At 26.2% G+C, this 20,665-nt stretch overlaps 5 protein-coding genes across 11 annotated transcripts in view; 3 read left to right on the top strand and 2 right to left on the bottom strand.

The window, feature by feature from the left end:
• The window catches only part of LOC111037087 (lachesin-like), a 194,018-nt gene extending 190,362 nt beyond the window's left edge, over positions 1-3,656 (top strand). For 2 of the 3 annotated variants that reach the window (XM_022319456.1, XM_022319471.1), the window contains exons 8-9: positions 1,935-2,105; positions 2,553-2,785. In XM_022319456.1, the coding sequence (XP_022175148.1) occupies positions 1,935-2,105; positions 2,553-2,785 (404 nt within the window). Of the gene's footprint in view, positions 1-1,934; positions 2,106-2,552 lie in introns of all 3 variants that reach the window. The other variant, XM_022319464.1, reaches the window with a different exon arrangement.
• A 463-nt stretch (positions 3,657-4,119) lies between these two features.
• On the bottom strand, positions 4,120-7,257 carry LOC111037105 (magnesium-dependent phosphatase 1-like). The gene is made up of 4 exons (XM_022319482.1): positions 6,851-7,257; positions 5,658-5,718; positions 5,374-5,592; positions 4,120-5,300 (listed from the first exon to the last, which is right to left on the bottom strand). The coding sequence occupies exons 1-4, from the start codon at positions 6,909-6,911 to the stop codon at positions 5,123-5,125; spliced, it is 519 nt and encodes a 172-aa protein (XP_022175174.1). The 5' UTR covers positions 6,912-7,257; the 3' UTR covers positions 4,120-5,122.
• A 130-nt stretch (positions 7,258-7,387) lies between these two features.
• On the top strand, positions 7,388-13,265 carry LOC111036886 (cleft lip and palate transmembrane protein 1-like protein). 4 transcript variants are annotated; one of them, XM_022319169.1, is made up of 12 exons: positions 7,389-7,574; positions 7,640-7,688; positions 8,236-8,399; positions 8,467-8,564; positions 8,636-8,968; positions 9,076-9,222; positions 9,543-9,681; positions 9,753-9,941; positions 12,479-12,666; positions 12,733-12,868; positions 12,927-13,042; positions 13,107-13,265. In XM_022319169.1, exons 3-12 carry the CDS (start codon positions 8,247-8,249, stop codon positions 13,192-13,194), a joined length of 1,587 nt encoding a protein of 528 aa, XP_022174861.1. In that variant the 5' UTR covers positions 7,389-7,574; positions 7,640-7,688; positions 8,236-8,246; the 3' UTR covers positions 13,195-13,265. The 4 variants fall into 4 exon arrangements, with proteins under 4 accessions (XP_022174869.1, XP_022174861.1, XP_022174852.1 ...); XM_022319160.1 differs by having other exon boundaries at positions 7,628-7,688; XM_022319152.1 differs by having other exon boundaries at positions 7,389-7,688.
• A 1,270-nt stretch (positions 13,266-14,535) lies between these two features.
• Positions 14,536-15,921, bottom strand: LOC111036918. Its single transcript, XM_022319213.1, has 2 exons — positions 15,531-15,921; positions 14,536-15,459 (listed from the first exon to the last, which is right to left on the bottom strand). Exon 2 carries the CDS (start codon positions 15,446-15,448, stop codon positions 14,717-14,719), a length of 732 nt encoding a protein of 243 aa, XP_022174905.1. The 5' UTR covers positions 15,449-15,459; positions 15,531-15,921; the 3' UTR covers positions 14,536-14,716.
• A 150-nt stretch (positions 15,922-16,071) lies between these two features.
• Positions 16,072-18,805, top strand: LOC111036906 (store-operated calcium entry regulator STIMATE-like). Of its 2 annotated transcripts, XM_022319198.1 has the most exons (6): positions 16,072-16,228; positions 16,375-16,555; positions 16,937-17,081; positions 17,250-17,371; positions 17,669-17,865; positions 17,939-18,805. In XM_022319198.1, exons 2-6 carry the CDS (start codon positions 16,438-16,440, stop codon positions 18,140-18,142), a joined length of 786 nt encoding a protein of 261 aa, XP_022174890.1. In that variant the 5' UTR covers positions 16,072-16,228; positions 16,375-16,437; the 3' UTR covers positions 18,143-18,805. The 2 variants fall into 2 exon arrangements, with proteins under 2 accessions (XP_022174890.1, XP_022174883.1); XM_022319191.1 differs by having other exon boundaries at positions 16,072-16,555.
• The last annotated feature ends 1,860 nt before the right edge of the window (positions 18,806-20,665 follow it).

Here is a 20,665-nt window from a genome sequence, read left to right as displayed (position 1 = left end):
TAATTTTAATCTATAAAAATTCGCATTATTCAAAACATAACATCTTACTTACGAGGACATAATATGATACACATGAAAATGCATAATAAATTAATAATAATAATGATCTACGCACACTTGGTTATAATTAATTCAATTACAAATGTAAATAAGAATTACATAATATCATATTATATTCATTAATAGGTATATCATAATATATTTATAACTGATAGAGTTGAATTTAATATACAAAAGTAATAACTAAAGTACCTAGTCCTTTCTAAACTTAAACTTTAGACAGTTGTGTGTGTATATTATAAACTAGTAATGTCGAATTGAAAATGTCCGTAATACTATCCAATAAATAATTTTTTTTTTTTATTATTTATAAAGTTTTCCTGACAATTGGTCATCTAAACTTAAGGCTAAAGGAAAATAATATTTGACATTTTGAAAAAGGTTAACATAAAAGAAAAAAAAAAAAAAACAATAAATAATAATATTTATTATTATAATCCCAGAACTTTGATTGAAATCAGTAGGTAGTCATTACATAATATAATTCGAACGTCCATATAGCTATCAAACATAATTAGTAACTAGGGATTTCAGATTACGAACTTTATACAGACGAGCACAAACAAATACTAATAAATCAATTCAATTTTTGCAGGAAATCAATAACAACAGCATAAAAATTCACCAAAATGTATTACAATTAGCTACACAGTACACAGTACACACATTGTATTATATTTTTGATTCTCGAATTTTGTCTGAAAGATTCATAATGGAGTGTAGCTAGGTACTCTCAAGATACATATTTATAAATTAATGAATAATAAAAATGTTTTAAAAATTAATAAATATTAAAAATAACTTAGTTAAATATAATTATGCTATAATAAGTAGTAATTTTAAATATTTAATTAAACAACGGGCGTTCAGAGTTAGATTCATAGCAATCATAATCGAAACACATAAAAGGTACCTAATATACATTGGCACTTGACAAAACACCAGAGTTGATGTTTAATTAGATACATAAACACCGAAAATAAAAAATTACCATACTATTCTCGATAACCGAAACAAATCTCATCTGAATAATCCAAATCTAACTAACTAGGTATAATTATTACTGTTACATGATAAATGTATACACAAGTACAACACGACATGGTACAGCATTAAAGAAATACAATTTTACCCTTAAGTTTACATTTAACAGATTTTTTATGGTTACGTCGATTATAGGCCTAAACTATCCTTAGAAATAAAAACTCCACTCAGAATCGTTTTTCGTAGGTGTACAAGGTTTATCATTGAATTCAAATTAAATTAAAGTGACCAACTCAATGATAATGAGGTAGGTATCTACATTTGAAAATTACTATACAGCAGTTCTTCGGTTTCAGTGACGGCCAAATGATATTTTTAAAGGAGAGGGGGGATATGGCTGATTTTTTAACATGCACTAATTGATTATTTAAAATATAATTTTTGGTTATCAGATCTTAAACATCGAAAAAAAGGTCATTTAATCCCTTGTGTAACCCCCCCTCCTACCCCTCCTCTAATGGATACTACTAAATCGCAGAACCTCCAAATAGCAGAAGTTTTTTTTTTGAGAACGAACTAAAAACTGTCTACCGACTGAACTCTCTGAATAACAGACACCACCCAAAAAATCAGACAACATTTCAGTAACCAAGAATATCGGGTAGGTACCTATTTAGACTATTTAGAGGGTTCACTGAACTTCATTGGTGGAATAAAAATGGTACAGTTAAACATGATTAAGAAAACATGTGTTAGTGAACATACTAAATTGAAATTGTTTTATAACGCCAAACAGAAAATTAAATAACCATACAAATTAAAAACAGATATTGAATCAATATAATTAATTTAATTTTTTTAATTTTTAATTGTTTAATGTATTATTTTAGGAGAGATGATAATTTCAAATGACAAGTACAATATGACAGAATTAACAGTTTCGTATTACAGTGCTCAGATGAAACTGACAATAAGAAAACTCAAAAAGACAGATTTAGGAGGATACAAATGCATATCGAAAAATTCAATTGGAGAAGCCGAAGGAAATATTAGAGTATATGGTAAGTCAATTAATATTTATTTTTTTAATTAGAATAGACAAATTATTTTATTCTTAATTGTTGATCAAATACAGTCTTCTCTTACCTACCTTCTCAAAATCTAAAATAAAAATTATAGAACGGGAGCCACAATTCACAAATTTTGATATATATAAAATATGTATAAAAACATTTAAGTTAAAGAAATTATAAGCCATTAAATTAAAAATTGACTGTAATTAAAGCTCAGTTTCTAAATTATTATTCAAACATGATCAATAATTTAAACAACCTATAGGTATTTTCGTTTTAACTTTTTTTTTTAATTTTCCCTAAAATGATAAAGGAAGTTTAAAATATGTCCTCTATACAGTCATATCCGAACCTTATAAACTTTTTAGGACAGCTTTTAAGTGTCTTACAAAAAATATAAACAATTTTTTTCAATAACACTATATTTATCAACAGAAATGGATTTATCGAAGCCCAGAACACCTAGTGAAGATGACGACGATAATGCTATAAATACGTTTGATTCCGAAGAAGATGATTATGAAAATAGAAACACGGGACGCAATTCTTCAAGCAATTCACCAGCACTCAAAGATCAATCTCACCGTTTACCTAGATCATCTTCAAACATAATACGATACATCAATTTCGTTTTGTTAATACCAATATTAATGATGATGAATTACTGAACTGTTATATTGTATTCATATTAAAGTAAACAAATTCTCGGAGGTTGGCCTATATCATTTAGACTATAATACGCATCATATACTACTCATACTAGTATATTACCTAAAAACCTAACATTGTATTATTTGTATTATGTATTTATGTGTATTGTGTAGGTATACATTTTTCATTTGCATTCTTCCTACTCATAGTATCCCACTAAAATACGATACAAAACTACCGGTATGTTAACGAGAGGTAATCCTATTTAAAACATATTACATAAACATATGTACCTGAGTACCCACACCGATTCTGTTGATGAATTTGGTCAAAGGAAATAAGTAGGTAGTGGGAGACCCCTACCTATAGATACATACCATTTTAATGGTATTAATATGCCTGAATCGAGGACAACAGATAAATAAAAAATAACCCAACGACCTATGACAAATAACTTTCAACACATATAAAAAATATTGTACTTTGTACTCATATGTATTATTTATTTATGTATCAATACATTTATGTAGTAATTTCAATAGGTACCTATACAAAGGCTTGTAACGTTCTTTAAAAGTACGTTATTAGTTACGATGTACCTATACCATTAAACAATTGTTTAACGGTTTAACCTATATTATATTATATTTTAATTTTTTTGTAAATAATACCTCCTGTCATCGCTCAACCTCCAACTGTTTACAATGTTATAATACGAGTTAAGACTATATTTACGCAAATTAATAATAATCATATTATATTATTCTCTATGAGGTATATAATTATTGTGTTGACATGTTGTTAATGAATTTATCACATTGAATGTACTACCGTAAATTAATGTAAAATATTTACCACAATATGTAAATAAACTTAGTTAAATTAATATATTGAACATTTTGTTATTATAAGTACCTACCTACTCATTAGTTATTACTTATTACTTATTAGGTATCGACGGACTAGATACGACCTCCTCGCCGATGATTTTCCAGTTCACAGACTCCCAGCTAGTATACCAACACCCAATTCTTCGACAGTCAATGTTCACATCGTTTTAATAAAATTAATGAAATAAATAATAAAAATGTTTTCTTATATCTCGGAACTCTTATTTGGTATGAGTGCAGGAGCCTAAATTGTATTGTGTTATTATAATTACACAGAATGTAATAACCAGACAAATTAAATAACTTTTGTTCTAATCAATATTTAAACAAATTTTTTTCCGTATAATTTATTTACTCGTGAAGTCGTATACTACGTGTATAATACTTATCACATTTTAGAATGTAAATCAAAGGAATTAGAATCATCAATCATGAATACATTAATTTTACTATGATGCTCGTTTTTTTTTTTTAGCGATTTCTAATTCAAAAACGAATTGCAGTAGATACTTGAAATGTACACCATATGTGTATTTTATCATTTTGCATACCTACTTGATAAAATTCTATGACTCAGTTTGAGATGTTGACACCTTGACAGGTATTTTCAACTTAAAATGTTCAATTTAAATAGTTTCTGAAAATCTTGAAAATTTAATACCTACAAGGCCTCTGATATATTGTCACAACACTCAACAGCAATTAAACTTATTTAAAATACATAAGCACAATTTTTTTATAACCATGTAAAGTTAAAAATTAAACAAAAAATGTATATTAGAGTAAAAAACAAGTATTTGGAAAGTATTTAGGAGCAACCCAAAGATAATTGTATTGAAATTAGAAACCTTGACAACTTTCTAACAATGCATCTACCCACAGTCATAGTATTTAAGTAATATTCTGAAATGTTAATGAATGAAAATCGTAATATCTAATAGGTACATTATTAAAAACATTATGTAAACACATAATAATAATAAATATAAAAAATACCACTATGTTCTTTTAATAACCAATATTTATCCTATTATTATAAAAATTGGACTCCCAAATTCCAATATTTTAAACAAAATCAGTTCAGACTTCAGTAACAGTGGGTATTTTGAAGCCTGCATGAAGAGTATTATTGAAAATGTAAAATGGAGCTTATTAGATGGGTTAGGTTGAGGTTGAGGACTTTAGATTGGAATCTTTGAATATAGTTGGTATTAGACATTTTGGCTGAGTCCTCTAGCTGGATATTGTAGGAAGGACCAAACGGGCTTCAGATATTAAATACTTATAAATAATTAAATTAAGATAAAATGGTGACGTTTAATAATGCAATACATCATAATAATATGTCAGTATGATTAAAAAAAATTGTATAAACACAATAATAAAAGTTCTGTTTCAAACATTATAAAAATCTATGAAGTATTTAATGCATGGTTATAATACTTATAACAATAATTCTATAATTCATGCATTTGATCTTACATCCGAAAATCTTTTCAAACCATTTAGTAAAACTGGCATTGTCATCCCATTTTTTACTAATATTGACACTACTCCTAAACGTTCTAAATCATTAATGTTCCGTTGTTCATCATCAAAAAAAATCATTTCCTCCAGTTTGATATTACATTTTTTGCTAATCCTAATTAATAAAATTAAACATTAGTTATAGCGTTGATGAAATATAATGATAATATTTGTTACTCAGAACTCACTTATTTATATGTTTGTCTTTGGTACCAGGATAAATTTGTTTGTTTTGAAAATATTTATTCCAACCAAATAATTGTATGAGTTGCTCAGCTCCATCAGTTTCCCCAGTTCTTGAAGCCACACTAATGCCAATATTTTTGTCCTGAAGATATTTCAAGACTTTTGGTGTATCTGGATAATGTTTAACTACACATCCTCTAAAATCTACCACTTTCCCATCACTAAAAAAAAAGCAACAATATTTATAGCTGTACATAAAACCAATATAATAAAACTATTAACTTACCTACTTTTATGAAAAGGGGGATTCACATGAGTGTCAACCCAAAATGGCCACAATGTATAATCTATAGGTAGTAGATAAATATCATTATTATTTAAATCTATTAAATAGATTAGAGAAATTATTTAATTCCTGAATTACTACTATTCTATATCAATTAAAAGAAAACGTATGTTTTTTAAAAGATATTCTCAGAGGAAAATCTGGGCAATAACTAACTAAAAAGTTAAAAGTTACTTTTTTTGATAACTTTTAACTTAACTAGTTAAAAAATAAAATAAAATAACTCAGTAGGTAACTAATTTATTTCTTTTTATAAATGATTGTAACTTAACTTAGTTATTTTGTTAAAACTCAAGTAATTTGTAAAAAATTATTTATGAGTTTTGCTATTATGAACTGTACCTATATTATTTGCAATGATATTTCTGAGAACTACCAGGATGGAAGGATATCTACTGCCGATTGTAGGTATATTATTATTTATTACTATATTATAGACGTGTAGTAGTATACACATATAGTACCTACCTAGTATTATAGTGAATAGTAAATTATTATTATTTATATATTTATTTATTAGGTACTAATTTGATGTATAATTAAAAAGTTTAGGAATTCGGAAGCATACTGTTGCTTCATAGGTAATAATACAATTTCCAGAACGGAAGTAATTAGTAATATCTAATACGGACATTCTTTGTTACAATTTATGACACATAATATTTACCATAAATTTAAAAATATTTACAATATTACAATAACAGTTGTTTATTTTATAAAATCACATAGGTACCTAGTCTGTGCATTTGTTATTGTTTTTACTTTATACCAAAACTAGTGATTTTCCTACGACGAGATAAAAAATGTTTATGAGTAAGTTGAAGGTAATTTTAAAACCTAACTTTTCTAGCTTAGTTATTATTTTCATGAAAAATGGTAACTAACTTATTTACTCAAATTTGTTTATTTTATAAAATTAACTTTATCTTTGCTTAGTTATTTTTTATTTTAGGATAACTTAACTTTAACTAGATATAAAAATGGTTAACTTGCCCAGTTTTCCTCAGAGGTACATATTTCAATTAGATATTAAAGTACTTAGGATTATACAATTTTTATTATATTAAAATTTTCAAATATTACTTGAAATAGATATATCCTTAAAGTTATGTAAAAAATATAAAGCAGCATACCTAAATCAAAAACAACCATTTTTGGAACTCTTGTTGAGGTCTTCTCTGATGGACTCGCCATGTTAGTTTTAATAACAATTTAAAACTATCAAGCAGTTAAGCTTATTTAATGAACTTTTTCTCCTAGGATACTGCAATACCCACAGAAATATTATTAACTCAACTCACAATAATTACTGTCTTATAATTTGCCATTAATTTATTTGGCTTAATCATTCATTTTATATTTTATTATTTATCGAGAAAAGTATTGATAAAACTTAATAGTTAGAAACAATAACAAAAAACAACAATTATTAAAGGACAATCTGGAAATGGAGCATCACTTTTTGGCGTTCTTGAATCTTGAATCCAAGGTCTTACTTTATGTGAATATGTGATTTGAAATGAATTTATTTGGATTGATTCAATTGATCCCCCTTATCAGTTGATAGAAATGAGCGTGAGCGATACCGGTCATAGAGTATTACTCTATGATACCGGTATATACATTTGATAACAGATAAGAAGGTATAAGGATTAGTGATAATAAATGTGTATACATTTTGTAATGTTAAGAAAATTGCCAAATTGACAATTGGGTTTCCAGTTTCCACAATTCACGAAGTGAAATTATAATCTTTGTGTGTACATTAGTATTAAATAAAATCTGAAATACACAAATTGAAACCAGAAATTTAACTTGTACATGTACAATTATTGAACTGAGTAAATGTTTGATTGGGTATTGTAGACATTAAATTGTGTGTACAAAACAACTAAACTAATTTAAAATAGGTACAATTTTAGGTACACACATATACACATGAAGTTTAAGAAATAAAACAAAATTTTATTTGTAAGTATATCTTACTTATTATGTCTTAAGTAGGTAAGTTAAAAATTATATTAATTAGTAATTATTATAGGTATATTTTTAACAATTCAAAAACCAGTAAGAAAATACTTTAATGAAATATTTTTAAATTTTAAAAGTACCTTGGTTCACCCTAATAATCAATTTTTAAACATAAAATTGACCATTACATTTTTTTTTTTTCATTTAATTGAATTATTTTTACATGCTCTATTGTTTGATAACTTTATTAATGATGATGTATGTGAACTAGACAATTTAAAGTTTATTTAAATAATTAAATGTACCTACATGTATATTATTATAATATATAATTCAAATAATGTCTGTTGTGATTGAATAGTCAATCTATAAACTACATTTGTATTATAAATTCAATAAAAATACAAAATTTCACTTATTTTTTTTTTTAATATGTGCATAATTAAAAAATGTGTTACCATAAATCTTAATAACTACGAGTGTAAATATAATTCTATACAAAAACTACATTATTTATCTATAGTATTACCTACATTTTTTTTTTCAGAAGTCATCATAATGATACCGAGGTTTACTACAATTGTGACTGTTTTATTTTTATCATACTTGGGTAATCTCTTTTACTCAATATGGGTAATGGTACAACCACCATCATGTACTAGTGAAGGTCTGTGTTTGAAATCATTTCTGTTACGAAAACCAAACTTAGAAGTATGTTTTTTTTTTATAAATATTTCTAATCTTACATTTTATTATTCTTATTGTAATCATTTCTTAGCTTACCATATTTGTTGCTCCGCATTCAAACCCTCGAGGACCAGAAGTTATATTTGTAAACAAATTCCTGTTACCAAATTATAATGAGTCTTATGAAAGGTATAGTTAATTATACAATACAAACTACTCGTTTTAAACAAATATGACTAACTTTTTTGTTTTTATTTCAGATTGATGGCTGTAGAACTTCCAAGACTAACCAAACAAAATGGAACATTATATGCACATGTATTCTTAAGTAAAGCTCAAGAAACACTATATTCTGGGGATAAATGGACCAAATTATTAACTGATCCGGAGACTGTATATACCTTAGTACCAATGTCTATTTACAAAGAACCTGAATATAAAATTTTTCAATTACTACAAGATGAGGAAGATATAAAAAAGAATGTCAAAAAACCAGTGACACATATAAAGGCTGTATTACCTGTTAGCATGTTAAAAGAACCTTTACATTTTTCTCAGATTCATATGCCTAGTGATATTTATCAATATATAAGGTAAAAGTAGTATGTAATTGAATAAGTTTTTATTTTTAAATTACTAAATGAAAAGGAGAGCCTTAATTATCTAATTATAAATTTTATATTTAAAATAATTATTTCAGACTATATAAAAAAAAACAGGAGTATTTACCGATATTCCTACATAACACTCTTCAAGATAGATCCTTCAATATTACCAAAATCGACAAAAATACTACACATGTACCTATTTTGTTGCGTTATGAACCTTTAAGTTACACTGGACTAAGGTAATGTAAAGATATATGTGTAACATAATTTTCAATACTTTTTCCCTTCATTGACTTTTTGATTTTTATTTAAAAATATAATGAATTTAGTTATTTAAATGTAAATCGTAATATATTTTCACTTGATTAATGTTGCTTGATTAACTCGGTTTTAGTTATTTAAAATCAGTAACAAACATTTATAAATAAATAATAATACAGATCACCACATATTAACATTCTGTACATAATTAATAATTATATTGTAAATGGTTTAAAGTTCATTATAATATTGCCAATCTATGTTTTATTTATTTTTTAATTTAATATTTTTCTTTTAGAATACTAACACAAACTCAATTAGCTATGGTAACGTTGCAACAATTTGGATTCAAAAATAAAGATATTGATGAAATTAAAGCTATTTTTGATACCAATCATTATTTGTTATTAATTTCAATCATTGTTGCTTTTGTTCACGTGAGATAAAAATTATACATTATTTATTGATTTCTATGAAATTACAACTTATTATTATTTTTTGTTCTTAGATATTATTTGATTTCTTAGCCTTTAAAAATGACATATCATTTTGGCGATCACGAAAATCTATGGCTGGCTTATCATCACGACTAGTTTTATGGCGCGCTTTTAGTCAAACTGTTGTATTACTTTATTTGTTTGAGGAGAAAGCTTCAATGTTGATCATTGTACCAAGTGTAATCAGTTCTGTAATAGAGGTAAAAATTATAAGGCATTTCATTAATTTTAGTAACATTTGTATATTTTTTTTTTTTTTTTTTTTTAATGCAATATTTACAATCTATACAACAAGTACAATAAGTAAATTTGATAATAAGGTAGTATAATACATGACTTGAATGACTTGAGGGGGGAAACCTGTCCATCAACAGTACCTCCTAATAATGATGGGTTCTCAATGGAGACCGTTTTTTTTTTTCTATTATGCTAGGCAAGGGCGTCTCTTGGCCATCTTCTTTTTAACCTTCTAAGAGGGTTGCTGGAGATGGTTAAAGAGGACATGCGAGAAATAAGAGGGTTTAGGTGTGGTTTGGAGTAAAACTTTTAGTAGTGACGAGTTGCTAATTCATTGACAGCTGAGATTTGTAGATCCTTATGTAGTGCGTTGTTAGTCATATACCAGGGGGCTCCAGTTATTTGTCTAAGACATATGGACTGAAATGCTTGTAAGGGTCTTATATTGGATGGTTTGGCTTGGCCCCAGATTTGGATACCATATGACCAAAGGGGGGTAATTGTATATTTAAAAACTAAGTAATTAATCTAATGTAATACACTAAAAATTAAAAAAAAAAATTTTTAGGTACTAGTATAGTCGACACCGGCCAAGAAAGTATTCTCTATTTCTCTGCCACTCAGGTTTAGTTGATGCCCGCCACTTGTATTTTCAATGTCCTAATATGTAATTATACGTTATAGTTTATACCAGTGGCTGTCAACCTTTCTAGGTCCAAGGGTCCTTTTGATTTTAAAATAAAATATACTGCTCCCATACAAAGTGTTGTGTATTTTACAACTGATATATTAGGGGCAAATCATTAAGTACTTGTAAATATTAATTGAAGTATGCCCTTACTGGATATTGCTAACACATAAATAGACCTGATTCACAGTTATTTCTGACTGATCTGTCTCACACACACACAGGCACAGCATGTATTGGTGTGCGAACTTAATACAGCCTCAAAAAGAAAGATAACTAAAATCATATTTAATATAATATTACAACTTAATTTTTGGTTTCTACGGCTCCCTTGATAATAACCGACGATGCCCCTGGGAGCCATGACACAGGTTGAAAACCACTGGTTTATATTTTTATAACTAAAAAAATAAAGACAAAAATACTTTAATAGTTTAATCAATGACAAATCCTAACAAAATAATTTAATTAATTATAGGCATTTTTTTACCTAATAGTACACAACTAAATTATAATAATCAAATTCATTATTACAATACAATAATTACCTACACATAATATCAAATATTATGAATGAATAAAAACATAATAATAAGTACCTACTTAATAACGTAATAACTATTAATTAATAATGATTAATGAGTATACAAGTATGTATGGAATGCTAAGTATATAATTATGTATTCATTTTTTGAATAACGCAGTTATAACTTTTTTGTTAATAATATAATATATTCTGTCAATATTCAATATTATAAAAATTATTACAAATTATATTTATAATAATTTTTTTTTTTATATGAAATAAATTTTTACAAAATAGAATATATTTTAAATCTTCATTATTAGGAAAAAATTAACTTAACGTGACAAGTAAAACTAATTATAAACTTTTTAAAACAAATGATTAGAACATTGAAAAACGAAAAAAATATGAGAGGCGGGCATAAACTAAAATCCTGAGAGGCAGATGAATACTTTCTTGACAGGCTTCAACGAAAACAGTTTGAACTAGTTTATTTTGAGTAATTTTACTTTGAGTACTAAAAACAATAGGGTTGTAAGAAATAAAGGTTATGAATTCTTTGGTGATCTAAACAATTTAGTAATTCAAATATTAATCTGTCAGTACTTATATTTTTAAGTACAACTTAAATCTACTTATCCTTAGTAGAAACATTTTAATAATTGAAAAACGCCTCATACAAATTTTAAATTAGGTACCTACATCAACATTTTCAAAAAATTATCTACTTAATTATTTACATTAAAATAATAAGGGGTTTTTCATTTAATAGACAGGAATTTGTATCCCCGCAGAACACACCTTAACGTATGTGTCACACGCATGTGTTGTCTCCGTCTTACACTCATACAACATACCCAATTTCCGTTTATTAAATTTTTAAGTGAGTTATAAGTATGTAAAGTATTAATATTTGAAAATGGTCATAATTTATTAAAATATTGTGTAAAACCAACAAGATAATACAAGTAATGTTGTTACTTGAAAGTTTGATAATAGGTCAATTCACTCTAATATCAAAACTAACAGCACATTATTGAAACTAGTGAACAAAAATATGATATGTCATATTTGTGTAAGACGAAGACAACACATATGGTCGCGACTTAATTTTAGGTAGTTCAAAAAAAATACAGAATTTTTAAATAAGGTCCTTATTCAAGTGTATTTTAAAATTCTAAAAATCAAAATTTGAATACATTTATTATTAAATGAAAAATGGGGATGAGCATGCTCAGTAAATCACAATGTATATAAATAAAAAAAAATGTTTTATTATTATTTAGATTTGGAAAGTGTTTAAAATCATACCAATAGATTGGAAAAATCTAAAACTCAAACAATTAACCTTAAATCGTGCTGAGGAAGATACTAAAAAGTTTGATGCTGAATCTATGAAATATCTGTCGTATGTTTTGTACCCATTATGTGCTGGTGCTGCTATTTATTCACTTATATATGAACCACAAAAAAGGTTTGATCCTCCCGCATTTTATTTGTATATAATAACTGAAATGTGTTAATCTAAATAAATATTTAGCTGGTATTCTTGGAGTATCAAAAGTCTAGTCAATGGAGTCTATGCATTTGGTTTTCTTTTCATGTTACCTCAACTTTTTATCAACTATAGACTTAAATCAGTTGCTAATCTTCCTTGGAAAACATTTATGTATAAGGTGAGTTTTTAGAAACTCTGAGTATACTCAATTTATTTTAAATTATTATGTTATTCAGGCATTCAACACTTTCATTGATGACTTGTTTGCATTTATCATTCCAATGCCAACTGCCCATCGATTAGCCTGTTTCAGGGATGATATAGTTTTCCTCATTTATATATATCAAAGATGGTAAATAATATTATTATGAAAGTTAAAATGAACTCAAACTTTAACTAATTATATATTATATTAGGTTGTATCCCGTTGATCAAAGTAGATTTGATGAAGATGTTGAAGTACCTGAATCGACTTCTGAAGAATTAAAAACAAAAACTGATTAATTTTTTGATCGTTATATTTTTATATTAACATTATTGTGTTATAAAAATAAAGTATATGATTTTTATTTACACTTAATGCACTAAAATATATAATATTTTTGATATATTCTTTGTGATATTTTAAATTGAAAAAGTTGTTGTTTTCTGTACTCACAAAGTGTGGAAGTTTTATAAGACAAAAACTTTTGTTTCCTCATAACATTTGTCATAAAGACAAATACAACTTTTTATAGATATGGGTTGTTTTCAATGTAACCAATTGTATTGTTATTTTAAATATTATATTTTTATGTTACTTTGGTGGTTGATAAACAAAAATATTAACTTTCCTTAATGAAATGTTTAAATGTACAAGAATAGTTAATTACTTTGTACCTAATTTATTTATAACTTAAATAAGTCAACAGAAGTCACTAATTAATTGTACGTAATCATTATTATAATATGTTATTGGCTGATTGAAGTTAATTTAAAATAAAATAAATAGTTTATATGTATTTTTTTCATTGAACATACCTTAACATTTAAAATGTATCAAAAATTCAGTACAACTTATGTAACCATAATATGTTACTGAGACAATTTTAGAATTTGCATAATTTAGTATATTTAAATGATTGAGTCGCAATAGTTTGAATTCTACAAGTAATTGCTTTCTTAGTGGTTACTGATCTCACTTTTATCTATATTACTTACGTGTAAAAAACCAAATGTACATAGTCCTAAAATACCATTTTATAAAATATGTACTTAATAGTAAATGGTCAAATAATAAAATAATATGGTTTCAGAGAAAGGAAAAACAAATCTATTTCAATTTTTTGAAGTGATAAACATACAATCCCATTCATAGTTATCACATATTCATCTAATTTATACTTGTAATTTTATTATCAACTATTTAACCATTCCTGTTAAAGTACTACCACTTCATAAAGAAAGTAGACTTGTAGGCCCTCATATCTATTATTACTATTTTTAATTGATATAATTTCTACAAGATGAGTGATGTCAATTGTCAATATGTCATACAATAATATATATATATATATATTGTATTGTACCACTGTTGTTACAATAATGTTCTTACTATAATAGTGGAAGTACTCAATATTGATTATATAAAACCAACTGTATATATTATTAGTAATTTAATCATTAGTACCTAATCATAATCATTTTAAGTGAAATAATTTTTAAAGGAAGTTAATTTAAGTCTTGTAAATGTATAGCCACATTCTGGAGCATGTATAAGTAAACTATACTAATCTCAAACATTAAAATAAGTTTTAAGAAGAAATAATAACAATTTTTAAAATATTAATAATGTATATATTTTTTTAATTAATGTTACTTACACATAAATAAATAAAATGAATAAAAAAACAAATAAACTGCACTTCAAACGTTAATATACCAAAAAGCAACTCAATATCTTTATTGTTGTTTATGATAAACAAAAAACCTTATCAACATAAATGTAAGCAATAGTTGTAGAAGATGAAGAAATTACATTTTTAATTCATTGCAACTGTCTCACAAGTAAAGCAAGATCAATAACAAGCATTTGAAAATCATACCCAGTATTAAATAACCTATCCAAAAGTTTGCTAATTTCACTCATTCTTGTTCTTCTTTCAAGTTTATACTTTAGGCATTTTGCAACCAATGATCTAATATTTTTCTTTTTGGACACTTCAAAGTCAAATTGTAAAATACGTATGCATAAACTGAAACATCTTTTGAATGCTAAATCAACCACCTTATTGACCCCGTGTGAAAGTGATCCTTCTGTCATATTAGTCAAGCTTTCTATTAAATAATCCCATAAAGTCTTTCCCCCAAAATGATTATTATTTGAGCTGAGCAGTAATTTTTCATACTCGGTATCCATATATTGAGCACATGGTGGATGCATTTTAAGGTTTTTATCAAGAGCATTATAATAATGTTCAACTGTTTCAACGAGTTTGCTTTCTAGCATTTTGTTGACTAAGAACTTCATTGAATCTCCGTTGAAATAAGATGTGTTTGATATGTACATTAGAATCAGTTTTACATTGTTTAGCCCCCCTGTGTTAGCAGCTAATTCAACCAGGTTACTACTGTAAGGAACTGCAATAACAGAATGAATGTCTTTTGGTATATTTCCTGAGATGCACTGACAGAGTGAGGACACCTCATTCTGGGCAGGACTCAATCCTTCTAATGATGAAATATATTCTGTTACAATGGAATCTTTCAAAATGTCCATAGTGCCTAGTTCTAAAAACAATAATAATATTAGTTAATAGCATGGTTAGTAATACAATGTTTTAGTTCAAGTGTTCAATTACCTAGTAAAGTAGTAAATATGTCTACAGCATTAATAGTTTCAAGCCCGTACAATTCAAAACATCTAGAAAAGTTAAGTGAATAAAATGTAAAAATAATTTTTTAACATCAAACAAGCAATATATTTATATTCTTCGATATACAACCAACACTACTTAATACTTATTCTTATCTATGCCTCAACCCATAAAAAGCCGCGAAAACAAAAATTACACAACCCCAAATATTAACTACAATAATCACGGTTTAACCGCGGTCGAATGGCTGGTTAACTTAACCTATTGTTTTTTTTTTCTATTGTTTTAGTCGAGTATGAATAATATTATATTGTTATAGGTAATATCCACCTTGGTTTTATGCCCGATTTAAGAATTTAAGATAGATCTATCTTAGTCCGTAGCACGATTTAAGATATATCTTAAATCGTAGTCCGTAAATCTATGGTATTATCTATGATTATTATCTATCTTTATTATCTCAGCTGATAACAAATAAGATAATAAAAATCCACACGCGAAAAAGTTGATAACGTAGTAATGATAACATTTATTGTGATTTGTGATTGAACTTTTTAACATATTTTTATTCCATCAATTCTGTAATAGTAATTTAAAAAAAGTTATTCCGTATTTCTGTAGTTGTTAAAAATGAATGGATCAATGATTTTGTTTTTAAAGTGATATCAGTCTCTTCCATTACGGTAGTTATTAAATTAATTAGTTTTACTTAAATTCTAAAATGAATCAATTATAATCATGTACAAATTGTTATATTCCATTACCAATAATACTCAAGTAGTTTACAATTATCCGCCCATAATTTATTATATTTTATCTTTTATAACAGTAACTATAAAAACATAAGTGCTGGTTTATTTATTGTAAAACCACGGCTTAAAATATATATGTCATGATGGTTGACATATTTGATGAACCAGATGTGCATTGCAAACCGAATGCATTAGTCGGTAATTTTGGATGGTTCCTACAAGGCCTCTTGGCTACATTGGCATTCCTCTGTTTAATAAGTAAGATGTACTTTTAATTACATTAGTATTATAATACAAGAGACATTTTATTAATTTTCCAATTGAAGGCTTCTCCTCAATTAAATTTTTTTCTGTAAATTTAATATATATAGTATATACTATTATTATATATATAATATTAATTGTTATTCATGTTTACATAGTAAGTACTTTCTTTTTACTTTTTATAAATATAACTTATACCTGATGTTACATAATCAACATGTTTCTAAAATACTTTAAAGGTTTCTCTGTGTATTCAATATCAATAACCTGTATCAATTTCATCTAAAAATACCACAAACTTATTGTATTTTAGTATAAAATGTGAATAGTTTGATTAATAATACATTTCAAGCCTATGTATATGTTTGTTATCAGTAAAACGATTTTGTGAACCAAAATATGATCGACGGCCTTGGAAAGTATGGTTTTTTGATACTTCCAAACAAGGAATGGGGTCCTTGCTTATGCATTCAGCAAATTTAGTTTTGGCTGGTCAAATTCAAGGTGATCCTTGCACATGGTGAGTGTCTATAGTTATTTATGTATTATACCTATATAATTACTAATTAGAAATTTATAAATTGTAATTTTATTTTATTTACCTAATTCTAGCTAATTCAAACTAAAAAAAAATAAGGATTTTTCAAATCAAATTTGAATACTTAAATTATTCATTTTATTTGTTTAGGTATATGATTCATTTTTTAATGGATTCGTCACTTGGTCTTTTATTGATATTTTTTGGTATAAGATTTTCACAACATGTAGCAAGAGTAAAAAATTGGGAATCTTTTAACTTTGGAGAATATGGTATGATTTTAATAAGTATTGTATGCATTCTTAGTATGTGGTATTATGTTATACTGGTATAATTGAGAAGATGCATATGCATCACTTGGTGTTTTAAAATGAAAAATATTTTTTAACCAATTTGATTCTTTAATATCTCTAATTATTAATTAATGAGTAAGACAATAAAGATTAAAGAATAGGTACTATTATTTTTTTTTTAAGTCAGTTTTATTAAATTTATTCCTCTCTGTATGTATTTTATAATTAGGTATAACAATTTAATACTATAGTGATAATTGATTTTTTGTTTTTCAGGAAAACCAGAATCAATTAGAATCTGGTTTATTCAATGTGGCTTATACTTGTCACTTTTATGTTGTGTTAAAATTGTTATTACATTGTTGATTTCATTAGACATCTGGCGAGTTATCACAAAATTTATCATGTCACCATTTACTGACCCTAGAACGGAATTAACTATAGTCATGCTTATCATACCTCTGTTTATAAATGTAAGTAACTATATTCCACTTTATTATTATTTTAATGTTATAAATCCGCTATAATATTTCTGTATAAATATAGGCCCTTATGTTTTGGGTGACTGATGACATATTAATGCATAGAAGTCGTCATCGAGTTGGTTTATTGCGGCGTATAAAAATACAATACCATAAAGTTCATCAAAGTGGTAGACTTGAAGATACACCTATTTCTGATGATGATGAATTGCTCACTCTAGATGAAACATCAACAATTCTACGATCTAGTGGAGTTCAGGGTTTTTAATATGTTTCATAATTTCTTTTTTAAATAATCATGCACTATGGTATTTACTTAATTCCTCAATTTTAATCGACATTCCCTCGATGTATATTGCATAATATTATCACGGATTACATAAAACTAATCTGTGATATTATAAACCTCATAAAAAACATATTGAATGTTATACAATTTGCAATATTGTTTGTTACTTTTATATTTATTTATATAATTTAATAATATGAGTACGATATAATGTTAACCAATCTTCATATTGCGAACAATCATTAATTTTTACAAAAATATTAAATTAATTTAAAATTATATAATTTGTATAGTAATTATATGTTGATATACATAATTATATAGTTAAAAAATGAATTATATGATTCCCACACTTCGTGTTCCAACAATTACAAATATCTTTGATTCTATATATTTTTAAATTTTAATATACCGATTTCATTCAAAAATAATTAAATAGACAAAATAACATACTACACTTTTGTTGGCAATATGCATTGGAAAAAAAATAAATTGCATATTTGTATTGAACTGAGTTATGTTATGCATATTATAATATTTGAGTGGTGATAGATATGACTATGTCAAGTAATGATTTATAAATTAATCCAGTACAAGTTACAAGTCAACTAAATATAAAAAAAAATATATTTAATATATTTTCAGACAACTTTTACTATTCTTTTGTTATTTATTTTAGGCAGATATTCGAAGCAAATTATTTCTAATCCAATAATATAGATTAAGCATATTTATTTTTTCAAACAAAATGTTTTTCTTGTAATTTATTTTACCATAGTACTTAGTCCAAAAACTTAAATGACTGTGATACAAATTATAGTAATATCAAAATGTTATAAATCTAAAATATTATATCCTTGGCCATACCCTGTTTTAGGATTGTAAGTAATTTTTTTACTTGTAAATTTTGTACTTGGTAAAGACCTAATCATTTATAAATAAATATATATTTTTCGGTAATTGTATGTATAAATATTATAGCCAAAGTCTTAAATGAATTTTTTTTTGTTATATTGATAATTTTCAAACATTAAATTGTGTTTATTATATATTATTATACTTCAGTTTTTTTTTATTTGTTAATCATATCCTGAAAAAATGGATTTTGCATCCCGTTTAAATTACTTTTTCCATAGAAATTTGTTAGCTAAACATAATTTATATTTTTAAAACTTAAACTCAACGTTTAAGACATATTCACAATTTCACATTACCTAAAATATTGTGTGTAATTTTTAGGCACTTAGAAAATTATTTGGTATAGAAAGTATTAATTACAATTAACAGTTCAAGTAGGTATTTTATGAATGGTATTAACATGATTTATTTCAACCTGTAATTTATACTGATTAGTGTTTATTGTGAAGTAATATTATCTTAGTTATACACAGCTATCATTGGAAAATCGGGCTTTTTGTATAGTTCCCATAAAATAAACTAATATAATTACCTATTACCTAAAAATTCATAGGGGTGAAAGATACAACCAACACACAAATCCCCCACACCCTCTGTAGTTATGCCACTGGTTTGTAAGGAGATTTAGAACCCCAATAATCTCAGATCTAAACATTTGACCATATTATTTTGCTAAATGAAAATTGAATTATAATAGAAGAACAATATTAGTTGTTATCATAGTTGCCTTTATTGGCACATAGCACACTTCTCATATCTTAAGGTGGCTGGAGCGTGATATTTAGGCATTTCATATAGCAATTATATTTGAGATGTGTTTGTGTGTGAGAAGTAGATGAATGCTAATGTATGTAATTTGAAAATTCGTTATCGAGTACCGGGCACCCACGGCTTACTGGCCGCCTCGATTTAAGATATCTTAAATTATGCTTAAAACACAAAACAATAAAATATAAATCGTGCTGCGCATATATCAGTTTCCGAACCCTCAGGCACATGTCAATGATACAGATTTCATCAAATATACGCCATGCTATCAAATACCAAAAAGCTAGACAAAATTGAAGAACTTGGATCGAGGGAATTTAATTTTGAAAATGGATGTTAATTAATCATTGTGTTTGTTGGGGAATAGTCGAGGGGATTCTATTTGTTCAAATTCTTCGATAAAATATCGAAAATTTAAAAAATTAGAATTTTGGTTAAGTATGTCATTCACTTTTGTAATAATGATAAATTTCCACGGCCGTGCTTTAATACAGTTGTTGAAGATTTTTTATTAGTTTTCAAAATTAAAATCCGCCAAACTCAAGACCCACAGTTTTCTCTAGCTTCTGACCTGTTTTATGTGATTATTTGTACCTGCTCGGCTGCTCTAGCCGCCTTCAGTTTTCAATTTGAAAAAATAGTATGAGGAGCGTATAACTCACAGATAACAGGTATATACTAATTATAGCACAGAATAGATTAAATTTAATCTATTCTGTGATTATAGTATATATATCTGTGGTGATAATAGTATTTATTTACAAATAATAGATAACATAAAGATAAAAAATCGTCAATATTATTATATTCAAATTT

This window comes from Myzus persicae, unplaced genomic scaffold (assembly GCF_001856785.1).
Source record: "Myzus persicae strain clone G006 unplaced genomic scaffold, MPER_G0061.0, whole genome shotgun sequence".
Taxonomy (NCBI): Eukaryota; Metazoa; Arthropoda; class Insecta; order Hemiptera; family Aphididae; genus Myzus; species Myzus persicae.
The sequence above is the reverse complement of the archived record's forward strand: the minus strand, read 5'-3'. Positions and strand labels throughout refer to the sequence as shown.

Coding starts and splice junctions, on each gene's coding strand:
- LOC111036906 (XM_022319198.1), top strand. CDS start 16,438: ATGATGGTTGACATATTTGATGAACCAGATGTGCATTGCAAACCGAAT. Junction 16,556..16,936: donor GGCATTCCTCTGTTTAATAA/GTAAGATGTACT, acceptor GTTTGTTATCAG/TAAAACGATTTTGTGAACCA. Junction 17,082..17,249: donor CAAGGTGATCCTTGCACATG/GTGAGTGTCTAT, acceptor TTATTTGTTTAG/GTATATGATTCATTTTTTAA.
- LOC111036918 (XM_022319213.1), bottom strand. CDS start 15,448: ATGGACATTTTGAAAGATTCCATTGTAACAGAATATATTTCATCATTA.
- LOC111037105 (XM_022319482.1), bottom strand. CDS start 6,911: ATGGCGAGTCCATCAGAGAAGACCTCAACAAGAGTTCCAAAAATGGTT. Junction 5,719..6,850: donor AATGGTTGTTTTTGATTTAG/GTATGCTGCTTT, acceptor TACTACCTATAG/ATTATACATTGTGGCCATTT. Junction 5,301..5,373: donor AAAGACAAACATATAAATAA/GTGAGTTCTGAG, acceptor TTTATTAATTAG/GATTAGCAAAAAATGTAATA.
- LOC111036886 (XM_022319169.1), top strand. CDS start 8,247: ATGATACCGAGGTTTACTACAATTGTGACTGTTTTATTTTTATCATAC. Junction 9,942..12,478: donor TAATCAGTTCTGTAATAGAG/GTAAAAATTATA, acceptor ATTATTATTTAG/ATTTGGAAAGTGTTTAAAAT. Junction 13,043..13,106: donor ATTTATATATATCAAAGATG/GTAAATAATATT, acceptor ATATTATATTAG/GTTGTATCCCGTTGATCAAA.